This window comes from Rana temporaria, chromosome 1 (assembly GCF_905171775.1).
Source record: "Rana temporaria chromosome 1, aRanTem1.1, whole genome shotgun sequence".
Taxonomy (NCBI): Eukaryota; Metazoa; Chordata; class Amphibia; order Anura; family Ranidae; genus Rana; species Rana temporaria.
In genome coordinates, this window is record NC_053489.1 from 559,750,784 (window position 1) to 559,764,342 (window position 13,559).

The following is a 13,559-nucleotide window of genomic DNA, read 5'->3' on the forward strand; positions in this document are numbered from 1 at the left end:
TACGCAAAAAAAATTAAATTTTAATTCGACACGGGCACGACGGCCATACTTTAACATGGCAAGTCTAAATATAGGCCACAAAATAGCAGGTTTAACTATACGCCGGGAAAAGCCGACTAGCGACGACGTAAGAGAATGCGACGGCCGCGCGTACCTTCGTGGATCGCCGTAAAAAGCTAATTAGCATACCCGACACGGAAAACGACGCAAACTCCACCCAGCGGGCGCCGAAGTATTGCACCTACGATCCGAAGGTGCACGGAGCCGTACGCCTGTCGGATCGAAGCCAGAAGCCGTCGTATCTTGATTTGATGATTCAAACTAAAGATACAACGCCACAAATTTGAAAGTACGCCGGCGTATCAGTAGATACGCCGGCGTACTTCTTCTGTGAATCTGGCCCATAGTATCCGGATAAAACAGATCACCTTACAATGCTGTTTTAGAGCCTTGCACCCTCAAAGTCTCTGCATGGTAGTAACAGCTCTTGATATTGCGCAATAGATAAGCTCTTTTTTTTTTTTTCCAATAGAAAATAGATCTGTATTCATTTTCTAAATCTTTAGAGGTTGGTCTTTGTCATCAGGTTCATCCTCGCTGCTTGTAGAGTCCTCGCCAAACAGACCTACGCCTTTGGTGAGGTTACTGTCTTTATCCTTTGATGCGACTTTCAGGGTAATAAGGGACGGAGTATCGCTCATCCCAACAAGTATTGTCTTTCTGTCGGCAGCTAAGGACAGGCAGCAGATTTTACTGTCAGGGGTAAACACAGAGACTACCGTGCCATTGACCAGGTTCCACAAACTGACATCACCTATAGAAAAAAGACAAAATAGATCAAATAAAATGACAGCCATTTGATCGCTGCATTTTCTGATTACTAATGTATGCATTTTTTTTGTGAATTCAATTTCAAAATTTTTGTAGAAACCTATATTGAGATAAAGGGCCCCCCATTGCTGACCTCTGTCTGTAATCACTAGTTACAGTATCTCACAAAAGTCAGTACACCCCATACATTTTTGTAAATATTTTATTCTATCTTGTCATGTGACAACGCTGAAGAAATTACACTTTTCTACAATGTAAAGGAGTGAGTGTAAAGCTTGTATAACAGTGTAAATTTGCTGTCCTCTCAAAATAACGCAACACACAGCCATTAATGTCTAAACCACTGGGAATAAAAGTGAGTACACACCTAAGTGAAAATGTCCAAATTGGGTCCAAATAGCCATTTTCCCTCCCCGGTGTCACGTGACTGTTGTGGAAATTTGTATCAATATATATTGTCAGATGTGTCCAGGGCTGGACTGGGACTGAAATTTGGCCCTGGACTTCATCCAGACTGGCCCACTTTCACGGGTCTCTCCCATGGTGGCCAGACAACTCCCGCACCCCCCCCCCCCCCCCCGCCACCCAAGCCCCCTCTCCCCCTTCACTAGCCACTAGCATTCTACTTTATTAGAGTAGAAGGGCTGGTACTGCTCCTCTTGTAGACAGTACCAGTGGGGAAGCTAGACATTATTTCACCCGGGGCAAAGAATCAGTTCTGTGCCCCCCCCCCCCCCCCCCCCCCATGGGACAAGATTCGGTAGAAGTGAGAAACTCCCAGGCCATAGCTGTTGAGCCAGCTGTCTGTCCCCTCCCCCCATGATCCTCTGCCGTCCCCCCTGCTCCTCTGTTCCCCCCAGGTGAACGCTGCGGGGAGGGAGAGACAGAGGAGTGGAGGGGGGCGTCAGTCCGCTGTCACTGAAGCCGGCCCACTGAGCCATCGGCCCACCGGGAAACTCCCTGTAGTCCCAATGGCCAGTCCATCCCTGGATGTGTCCCAGTGTCAGTTTTGCTGAAATACTCTCATGCGAGCATGTCTGCACATACAGACACCAGTGAAGGACCATTGGTTGCGGAAACCTTCCCATGGGGAGATCTATTTGTCATTTAAGGGATGTTTCCTTATGCCTCAACAAGAGACTGGTCACCTCATGGTGAATGCATCCCAGCAAACAGACCCGTGTACATGGGAACAATAGTTCAGTCGTACAAAGCATGGCTTGCTGAGCCTTGTGGAGTATGTTTTGCGCAAATGGTAAACGTCAATCACAATGTCTTCCTCCATCACCACTGAAGTTCCAAAAAAAAAAAAACTCCTCCCGCACCCCTGCCATTCTGTCAACTCCGGTGTCTGACAGTTCTTATATAACTTTGGGGAGTGGCCATCAGGTGACGTCAACCAGAGACCCCACCCTCTTGTGACATCACTGCCCTGGCATGATGTGCCTGTGATGTCAAAAGGGGGCAGGGTCTCTGGATGACGTCACCAGATGGCCAGTCCCCAAAGTTATATAAGAACTTTGGGAAAAGACCCTGGAGCTGACAGAATGGCTAGAGCCAACGTCGGAGGAGGAGCATTTTTTTTCAGCGGGTTGGTGGCGGTGGAGGAAGACATTGTGATTGACTTTGGAGCTACCACAGGGGACATTAGTCATATTTAAATGAAGGACTTATTTACATAGGGGGCGAGAGGCCAGCATCTGGGGGCCTCCAGGGTCTGGGGGGGGCCGTGCTGTTTTTTTTTGCCGTGGGGTTACCCTTTAAAATCCCAAAGGGCCTGGTATGAATTTGGGGGGGGGGGGGCCATGCCATTTGTTTTTGTTTTTTTACTATAAATTTGGCGTGAGGTTTCATCCATACCAAAGCTAAAGAAATTGTTTAGATAGGACAAGTCACACTCATCTCAAAGTCAGATAAAAATCAAATCCTGTTAATGAAACCAAAGTCGTGCAACTTTCGTGTCTCACCAGTGTGAACCGAGCCGGAAAGCAGGAAAACAGGACCAGAAAATTGAAAAGTTGCTGTCAAAAGCCACAGTATGCAGTGTTTCTAGCACTATGCTGAAAATACCTACCAGATAGTAAAACTGCCTTGGACCCTCCTTCTATGATTTGAATTCTGCTGTCAACTGTGAGGTTAAGGTTTTCATACCCAGGAATGATCTTATGTTTATGTGTGAAAGGATCCCAGACCTTTATTCTAAAAATTGGAGAGAAAAAAACACATCAGTTCAGTCTGACATAATTCAAGAGTGTGTGATAAACGGACAAATATATGTGTAAATCCATGTACGTCAGTGGTTCTCAACCTTTCTCGTGCCATGACCCCTTGATAACATTTTCCTAGTTGTGGGGACCCCTAACAGTAACATTTCTGGGTTGCCGACTTTAGTACAGATAGCAGCAGGGAGGAGGACAGAGCTGGCAGAAAGTGCAGGCTGTGCTCTCTCCTACCTCTGTATATACGGGAGCTAAAATAGGATCGTGCTCAGATCCAAATGTACAGGGTTGGGACAGTTTTTGAGAAAATTCAGGTCACCTGCCATGCCAAACAGGACTGTGTGGCAGAGCTGTGAAAAGTTCAGGACAGGATAGACAGATATAGAAATATTTTGACAAATAAAATAGCTACATCTACTGTAAATATGCTTAGCTGTTTGCCTGGAGTTCAGCTTGTAAGTGCTGATTCCGACAATTGTTAGGCCCCTTTCACACTTGTGTGACTTGGAACTGCAAAGTCACATGACAAGTCGTACCCCATGATTTCCAATGAGTACCGTTCATATCTGGGTGCACTACTTTGGTCCGACTTTGATGCGACCATAGGCCTCAAGTTTACACAGGCATTGTTTCAAGTCATGTCGGGAGACGTGCCAAAGTCGCTTGGCAAAGTTTTGCGGCTTTCAGTTTGCACAAGTGTGAGAGGGGCCTAAACAAACATTTCCTATTTGTGTGACCTTTCCTCAGTATTTTGTACTGAGTTTGTTGCATACAAATGTTACAGATGTTTGAATTGAAACATGATAAATGATTTGTTGGGTGCTTATTATACAAGTGAATTTTGTTTAGATACACGGCCAAAGAATGAGCAAGTTATGTGTAAAAATGCCACAAATAGCCATATATTAGGCTTCATGCTTCAAAAGCTGATATAGTACCAGACTAGTGTTGAGCAGAATATGCCATATTCGATTTCGCGATATATCTCGAATATATATTCGAATATTCAAGATATATTCGCTAAATTCGAATATTCGTGATATTTTATCGAAATTAAATGATTGCGATTTTTCGCTATTGCGAATGCGAAAATAATTGCGATTTTTTGATAACTGCGGTAGGAGCACTCTGATTGGCTCAGAATATTCGTGATATTTTATCGAAATATCGCAACATGCGAATGCGATATTTATTGCGCAATTTCGAGAAATGCTGGAGGAGCGCTCTGATTGGCTCAGAATATTCGTGATATTTTATCGAAATATCGCAACATGCGAATGCGATATTTATTGCGCAATTTCGAGAAATGCTGGAGGAGCGCTCTGATTGGCTCAGAATATTCGTGATATTTTATCGAAATATCGCAACATGCGAATGCGATATTTATTGCGCAATTTCGACAAATGCTGTAGGAGCACTCTGATTGGCTCAGAATATTCGTGATATTTTACAATACAAAATAATTGCGAATATTCGGCAAATGCGGAAGGAGCACTCTGATTGGCTCAGAATATTCTTGATATTTTACAATACAAAATAATTGCGAATATTCGGCAAATGCTGTAGGAGCACTCTGATTGGCTCAGAATATTCTTGATATTTTACAATATAAAATAATTGCGAATATTCGGCAAATGCAGAAGGAGCACTCTGATTGGCTCAGAATATTCTTGATATTTTACAATACAAAATAATTGCGAATATTCGGCAAATGCGGAAGGAGCACTCTGATTGGCTCAGAATATTCGTGATATTTTACAATAGAAAATAAAAAGTGTTTTGCATTGGTGGTGATTCTTTACTCTATCCATCTGTCACAGCCGTTTGTCAATCAAACACCTTGAAGATTGAACACGTTCATGCTGCATGCTTTGGACTTTTTTTCACTTCACATATCAAAGACATTTTTATGAAAGATTATTTTTCTATTATTGGGACTATATTTCTTTATATATTTGTTTCACTGTGTATTTCACAAGTTATTTGCGCTTGCTTATTTTATAATTTGCCCACATGTCTTGTCACTAGACATATTTTTTATTCTTGTAGAGCGACTCCATTTTCTGTCTTGTATTAATTTATGTTGTATAACATTTTTGAGTTGCTGCTGTATTCTCCCCTTTTTTAAGGTATGCGCAATTTTTTCCTTCTTACAAAAAATAATAATATCAAACATACAAATATTCATAACATACACATACACAAAGCCCCCCCCTTTTGCATCAGAGACAATCAGAGTTCTCCTACCACAGTTATCGAAAATTCGCAATCATTTTCGCATTCGCAATAGCGAAAAATCGCAATTTTTTTTTTTTTCAATTTGGCAACATAAAAGGATCGCCTCAGCTTAGCTACTCGGCCCAGGGTCTCTAATCATACCAGCAATGCTTTTAGATGTCGATAGGATGTGATCTGTTTTAAAAATCAAATTGAAAAAATGCGAATATTCGGAATTGCGAATATTTACCGCGAAATTCGAAATATAGCGCGATTTCTCGAATATGCTATATTCGAGTCGAATATTCGCAATGCGAATATTCGTGAGCAACACTATACCAGACCCCACTGTCATGTTTTAGGGCTTCCCCTTTAGACGTTTGTAAAACACAGACTCTATCATATTATACTCCTATGCCCATTGGCCCAGTGATTTGATCTTCAGTGAAGGAGCCCTTTAACCACTTGAGACCCGCGCTATTGACAAAAGACGTCAACAGCGCGGCTCTCAAGTGCCAAGTGAATGTCTTTGGACGTCATTTAAAGTGCATTACCCGCGCGCGCCTCTGGGGGGCGCACAGCGGGTAAACACTGTCCCGGCGCATCGCTGAAGTGCCGATGCGTGTACCTGGCAGCCGCGATGCCCGCCGGGTACACGCGATCGTCGGTAACACAGCAGGGACGTGGAGCTCTGTGTGTAAACACAGAGCTCCACGTCCTGTCAGAGGAGAGGAGACCGATCTGTGTCTCTTGTACATAGGGACACAGCATCGGTCACCTCCCCCAGTCACCCCCTCCCCCCACACAGTTAGAACACACCTAGGATACACATTTAACCCCTTTCTCACCCCCTAGTGTTAACCCCTTCCTTGCCAGTCACATTTATACAGTAATTAGTGCATTTTTATAGCACTGATCGCTGTATAAATGTGAATGGTCCCAAATTTGTGTCAAAAGTGTCCGATACGTCCGCCGCAATATCGCAGTCCCAATAAAAATCGCAGATCGCCGCCATTACTAGTAAAAAAAAAATAATACAAAAAAATCATAATTCTGTTCCCCATTTTGTAGGCGCTATAACTTTTGCGCAAACCAGTCGCTTATTGCGATTTTTTTTTTTACAAAAATACGTCGAAAAATACGTATCGGCCTTAAATTTTTTTTTTTAAATTGGGATATTTATTATAGCAACAAGTAAAAAAAATATATATTTTTTTTTAAATTGTCGCTCTTTTTTTGTTTATAGCGCAGCAAAAAAAAAAAAAAAAACGCAGAGGTGATCAAATACCACCAAAATAAAGCTCTATTTGTGGGGAAAAAAGGACGTCAATTTTGTTTGGGAGCCACGTCGCACGACCGCGCAAATGTCAGTTAAATCGACGCAGTGCCGAAAGCTGAAATTTCGCCTGGGCACGAAGGGGGTTTATGTGCCCAGTAAGCAAGTGGTTAAATACACTACATTTAGGTTTACAATAGAGGTATAGTGAAGTCCTTACTTGTTTCCCGAGGAAACCCCAAAAACAATTCTGTCAGCTGTGTCAGTAATGGCCATGCAACAGATATTTGGCTCATTTTTCAGTCGTTTTTTAACCTAAAAAAATAAAACAAAAATGTCATAAAGAAGAATTTATGCGAACAAGCTTAAAATTGGTAAATTAAAGCAGTATTAAACCCAAAACCACATCAATGTAATATATTGCAGCCTTAGGCCCCTTTCACACAGGGCAGATCCACTGGACGGACTCTGCCAGCTCAGCAGGAGATGGCTTCATTGATCCTCGCTGAGCAGGCGGATTACAAGTCCATCTCTGCTCACTGTGCAGGGACGGACCTGTCAGAGCATCGCTGTTCTCTCTGGTGAGATCGGATAAAAACAGACAACCTGTCCGTTTTCATCCGATTCCATCTGATGCGATCCGCGAACGTATCACCATCTGTCTGTTTTGATCAGATCTAGTCAGATAAGATGGCCATAGGAGTCAATAGGTGGCCCCCATGTATCCGCCTGAAAAATTAACAGGCGTATCCGAATGGGCCGATCGTGTGAAAGGTGCCTTAGATGTGGTAGTTTTCCTTTTTTTAGCCTTTTTTCTCCCTTCGTTTTCACCTGGTGATCTGGCCAGCAACACACCTCCTGTATTAGAATGACCCCACCCTGGATGAAGGAGCAACAGGGACACTTTTGGACAGCAGCATTGTCTGGGGGGGGGGGGGTGTGTTAGGCTTGGTTTGCTTTATCGTGCTGTGGAACGCATGTACAATCGCAACGTGCTGCTCTTTAGCAGATGCATAAGGGTGCCATTAATTCTTTAATGGCTCCCTCCTCCATACATCGGCAAAATGCCCATGTTTTTATGCAAAATCATGCCAAGCCGCTGCCCTGCTGCATTGTGAGCTTGCTTGGCAAGGGCACCATTCAGGAAACACTTTTTGTATTCCCTCAATGTCTGCAAAGAGTTCTCTGATTGTGATGTCACCACCCTGCCTCTACACCTTGTCCAATCACAGAATGTATTGCATTCATTCAGAAAAAGTGTTCTATGGATGGCAGCTGTGTCGAGCAAGTGACCTTCTCAGTTCACAATGCAGCCCAGCCGAGGACCTAAAAGCTAGTGGAGAGCATTGTAGTAGTGGCACCTACTACAGTGATTTCCAGCTCCCAGGGGTATCCCACAGGTATAGAACATAATGAACATATTTACATTGGTCCAATCTAGGGTGCCCACGTGTCCCGGGACTGTCCCGCAATTAACATGTCTGTCCCAGGTCCCGGGCACCTTCATTCTGGGACAATACAATGTCCCGGAATGAAAAAGCGGACACAGCCACCCCCTACTAACAAATAACTACATTTCTGGAACTGGTTGCTAGGACCTACACTGCCTGGCATATTGCAACCAGTGACAATTTACTCTCAGACAGTGAAACCAGGAACGAGGCCTGCGCCTAGTGCAGCACTGCTGTCCCCACCCACCTCGGCACCTCCTCCAGCGGCAAGCAGCAGGGACTGGTGTGATCTTCACTCTCCAGATAGTGACGCCACTCCTTTCCTTCTACGCATGTGGCTCATACAGAGGGAGTGGCAGCGCATCTGCATCTGGTGGCACATCAACCCCAAGACTACATTTACCCCCGCCCCCCCTCACCTTTTTTTTGGGGAAGGTGAGAGAGGGGGTGTGTCCCTGAATGGCAGTTTGGAAATGTGGTCACCCTAGTCCAATCTGGACCAGTGTAACTATGCAAAAAGTACCATACCTGAACTTCACCTTTAAGCTGTCTGCATGAAGTTCAGGTTTATGTAGAAATAAAACCTATTAGTCAAATATATAACAATGAATATATTACCAGTCCGTTGTGAAGGTCCCAGAGAGTTACATAACTATTTTTTTCAGCATCACAGTAGTTGGATAGAGCCAGGTAGCTGCCACTGTATGTCAGTGCAGCATTGTGCAAGAACAGCATTGATGTTGTGTCTTCTATTGTGTGCAGGTGGCTCATTGTGTCCAAACTGAACACACAAAGGTGATGTGCATAGTATGAACATACGATCACCTGAAAAACAAGACAACATTCAGAGGGACTGCAGAGTAACTCTTTATTTTCCTTACCAAACACTGAAAAAAGCATATCCAAAATCAGATTTTTATATTGTTAAAAAAAACAAAATGATCTCTATTTACTTTATGATTAGAGTCACTGTTAGAATTCATGGAGCCTACCTGACGGGGGCCCCCTTCAGCCCTCGACCCCACCCCTGACCCTGTTCTGAAACAAAATGCAGGTCTGTTGCCGCTTATAAATACATGTGTTCGCCAGGGCTCGACAAATCCCGGTCGCCAGGTCGCCATGGCGACTAGAAATAGTGTCCTGGCGACTTGGCTCTGAAGGTGGGCAAAAAAAATAAAATGTTTTTGTGAGCTGGCGCCATCTGGTGGTGAGCCGTTGGTATTACAAGTTATTACCACCAGTTGTATGAGCTGGCGCCATCTGGTGGTGGCCGTTGGTATTACATGTTAAGCATTACAAGTTAAACAGCAATTCTAATGTCATTTTTCACTATTTTCACTGCCATCTTCTTCCCTCTAATTAGAACCCCCAAACATTATATATATTTTTTATCCTAACACCCTAGAGAATAAAATGGCGATTGTTGCAATACTTTCTGTCACGCCGTATTTGCGCATCGGTCTTACAAGCGCACTTTTTTGGGAAAAAATTACACTTTTTTTAATTAAAAAATAAGACAACAGTAAAGTTATCCCCATTTTTTTTAATATAATGAAAGATTATGTTACGCCGAGTAAATTCATACCCAACATGTCACACTTCAAAATTGCATCCGCTCGTGGAATGCCGACAAACTTTTACCCTTTAAAATCTTCATAGGCGACGTTTAAAAAAATCTACAGGTTGCATGTTTTGAGTTACAGAGGAGGTCTAGAGCTAGAATTATTGCTCTCGCTCTACCAATCGCGGCGATACCTCACATGTGTGGTTTGAACACAGTTTACATATGCGGGCGCTGCTCACGTATGTGTTCGCTTCTGCGCGCAAGCTCGTCGGGACGGGGTGCGTTTTCTGGCTCCTAACTTTTTTAGCTGGCTCCTAGATTCCAAGCAAATTTGTCAAACCCTGGTGTTCGCAATTGCACATGAGCACGGAGGAGCAGTTTAAAATTATTTTAAAGGTTATTTTATTATTGATTGATAGTGTTTTTTTTTTACTTTTACCTACAGGTAAGCCTATAATAAGGCTTACCTGTAGGTAAAAAAATATCTCCTAAACCTGTACGGTTTAGGAGATATTCCCCTCGCAATGAGCCGCTAACTGCAGCGGCGCATGCGCACAGGGGATTCTCGGCTAATGGCCCGACAGACGTCGGACCTAGCCGGAAAGAAGTCTCCCGCGTGAGTGATGATATCGTGGCTCCAGCCACTCACAGCGCTAGCGCTGCGATACCCGGAAGACATTGCCGAGGCAACATGTCCGCTACCTCGGCGTGGACCAGGTGAGTTACCGATGCCTCGCTCTAAGGTAAGTATATTGCAGGGCATACTAGCTCATTACGCCTTTTGCCTTACAGGTGACAAAAAAAATAAAACAATTTTTTTGACCATACAACCGCTTTAACCAGCCATTTTCTGCACTTTTTGTATACATAAAAATCTGTATTTTTTATTTTTTTTTGCTAGAAAAATTTGTTGGAACCCGCAAACATTATATATGTTTTTAAAGCAGAGGCCCTAGAGAATAAATAGGTGGATTTTGCAATTCTTTATGTCACATGGTATTTGCACAACAGCTTTGCAAACATAATTTTGGGGAAAAAATACACTTTTTTACATTTTATTGCAGAAAAACACAATACATAATCCATTTTTTTTGTAAAATATAAAAGATGATGTTACTCCGAGTAAATAGATACCAAACTCATTACGCTTTAAAATTGCACGCGCCTGTACAATGGTAACAAACTACGTAAATTTTACTATCCATAGGCGACGCTTTAAAAGCCTTTACAGGTTACCTCTTTAGATGTACAGTGGATGTCTAGTGCTAGAATTACTGCCCATGATCCGACGTTCACGGCGATACCTCACATGTGTGGGTTCAACGCGGTTTGCATTTCTGCGGGACTGACGCATGCGTTCATTTTTTCGCGCCAACACAGAGGGGGGGGGGCACTTAAATTTTTTTTTTTTTAATTATTTATTTATTTCGTTTTTTTATCGTTACACTGTTGCCTTCAATTTTTTTTCTAACTTATTTTGCAGTCACAAGGAATGTAAACATCCTTGTGACAGCCATAAGCATGTGACAGGTACTCTTAATGAAGGGATCTGGGCTCCAGAAGACGTAGCGAAGACCTGATCAAAGCCGATTCTGGCTTCTTCGGGAAAGGTCTCCCGGTGGGACGGGAGAGCCCGAGCTAGCTGTGGAAGGTGGATTGAGGGGGTGGCGTCCCCTTCCGCTGCTTGTAATAACAACCCAGTGGCGAGAGAGAGCCGACCGTCATCTCTAAAAAAACGGCACCACAGCTGCAGGCATCACCCGGGTACAACTACTTGAAGTTCAATGACGTACCAGGTAGGTGATTTGAGGCAAATGGTTAAAAAAAAATACGTTTTACACTGTATCTTGCAATTTTTTTTATTTTTTTCTCTCTTTTATTGCTATCACAAGGGATGAACAACATATTGATGAAGGGATAAACAAATGTTTTTTTTCCACATTGCTATCCTGAAAGGTTCCCTTCATATATTCAAAGCCATTGCAGGATGCTGCATTATTATTATTTTTTTTACGAATAACTAGCCATATCTGATGCGTTTATCACATATTTTTTTTATTTTATAGAAATCCTGTTATGGGATTTCTGGTATACAGTTACCTTTTCATTGTCACTAAGCAGGTACTGATCAATTGCATTATTCTTCTCATTTGCCAGCTGCTGCATTGTTTCTATTTCCTTCTTCACCTCTCTTTCCTTTCTGCGTTTCTTTGCCGTTTTGGTCTCATTGCGTCTTTCCCATGGCGTCAGAAGAACTAAAAAAGCACAAAAGGCCCTGTAAAGTTTCATCACAAAAGTGTTGCAAACACATAAAAGCTGTAGAAACTTCTTGTTGCAGAAGTGACTTACTAATACATGATACAATATTTTTGTTTGTAACTTATGCTGGCTATACACAGTTTTGATTCTTTGAAAATGTGAGATGGAAGCATTTTCTTTTGTATGGTGACATGCACGCACGTGCACACGCAAACACATACAAAAACACACACCCCAGAGACAGCCCTGATTGGATGACAAGACATTGCCATCAGTGGGGTAGATTCAGTAACATTTACGCATTTTTAACGTAGGCGCAGGGCACCGTTTTTGCCCTGCGCCCCCGCAAATTTACTGCGCTACCCGCGATTCCCGGAGCAGTAGCTCCGTAAATTGCGTGTGCGCTCTTTAAAATTGACCGGCGTAAGCGCACGCAATTTAAATGATTCCGTAGGGGGCGGGAATCATTTAAATTAGGCGTGTTCCCACGCCGATCGTAGAGCGCATGCTCCGTCGGGAAACTTTCCCGACGTGCATTGCGGCAAATGACGTCGCAAGGACGTCATTTGCTTCAAAGTGAACGTGAATGGCATCCAGCGCCATTCACGAATCACTTACGCAAACTACGTAAAGTTCAAATTTCGCGACGCGGGAACGACAGGAATACGTAACATTGGCTGCCCCTGCTAATAGCAGGGGCAGCCTTACGCGAAAACCACCGTACGCAAACGACGTAAACTGCGTACGCAGGGCTCGCGTAACGTTGTGAATCAGCGTTAGTATGCAATTTGCATACTATACGCTGAGCACAACGGGAACGCCACCTAGCGGCCATCGCAAGAATGCAGCCTAAGATATGCGGGCATAAGAGCCTTATGCCACGCATATCTTAGGCTGCAGTCGGCGTAACGAGGTTCCTGAATCAGAAGCATTCGTTACGCCGGCGCAAGTATTGCTAATCTTCTCTAGCCTCTTTCAGCCACTTCCTGTCTACATGCCCTTGTTTCAGCTTAGGCGGCATGTCATTGCTCAGGATCATCTTCCTGATAGTGATAATGGTGGACCATGCCTGCTCAAAGCGTGGCTTGCAGTCTTTGGGGCCACAGGAGCAGAGCTGGTTGTCACCTCATAACAGGAAGTGTTTAATCAAGGATTTTTAAGACAAGATTACCAATTATTGGCGAATAAATAAACTATCAGAAGGCCCTGCTGCAAGTTTAAAAAGACTGAAAGTAACTTTTGAAATTACATTTAGGCCACGTTCACACTATTTATTGCGTAAACCTAGGCGCATAAGCTCTAACGATCAGGGCCCTCTGATCCCTCCTGTATCAAATTGTATTGTAATTGTACTGTCTGCCCTAATGTTGTAAAGCGCTGAACAAACTGTTGGTGTTATATAAATCCTGTATTATAATAATAATAACATTTATTTACACAGGCAGCTTGGGGGGTGGTAAAAAACAGGTCGATGAACAGTGGTTTAGCATGCCCCCCCCCCCCCCCCAGTTGCCCATCTATACTGTAGCACTACACAGCTCGATACATAAAATAGCTGTGATGTTTCATGAGCCGTGGCCTCTTTAACTTCAGATGCAGGCGGCACCACCTGTCAAACATGCCCATTGAGTTTAATGGGGCTTCACCATAACGGCAAGCCAAACACTTGGCTCGCAGTTTCAGTGCGAGACCACAAATAGCCATTTAGGAGGCTGTAGTAGCACCTTCTCAACGCTTGTCAG

General features: G+C 43.5%; 1 protein-coding gene across 1 annotated transcript in view; it reads right to left on the minus strand.

Annotated features, from left to right (window-relative positions):
- Nucleotides 1-333: 333 nt before the first annotated feature.
- Nucleotides 334-13,559, minus strand: part of LOC120921252 — a 140,758-nt gene continuing 127,532 nt past the window's right edge. Inside the window, exons 27-31 of the mRNA XM_040333973.1 lie at nt 11,659-11,813; nt 8,613-8,819; nt 6,764-6,858; nt 2,906-3,030; nt 334-814 (exon numbers count right to left, since the gene is read on the minus strand). Of these exons, the coding sequence (XP_040189907.1) occupies nt 555-814; nt 2,906-3,030; nt 6,764-6,858; nt 8,613-8,819; nt 11,659-11,813 (842 nt within the window). The 3' untranslated portion in view covers nt 334-554. The remainder of the gene's footprint in view (nt 815-2,905; nt 3,031-6,763; nt 6,859-8,612; nt 8,820-11,658; nt 11,814-13,559) is intronic.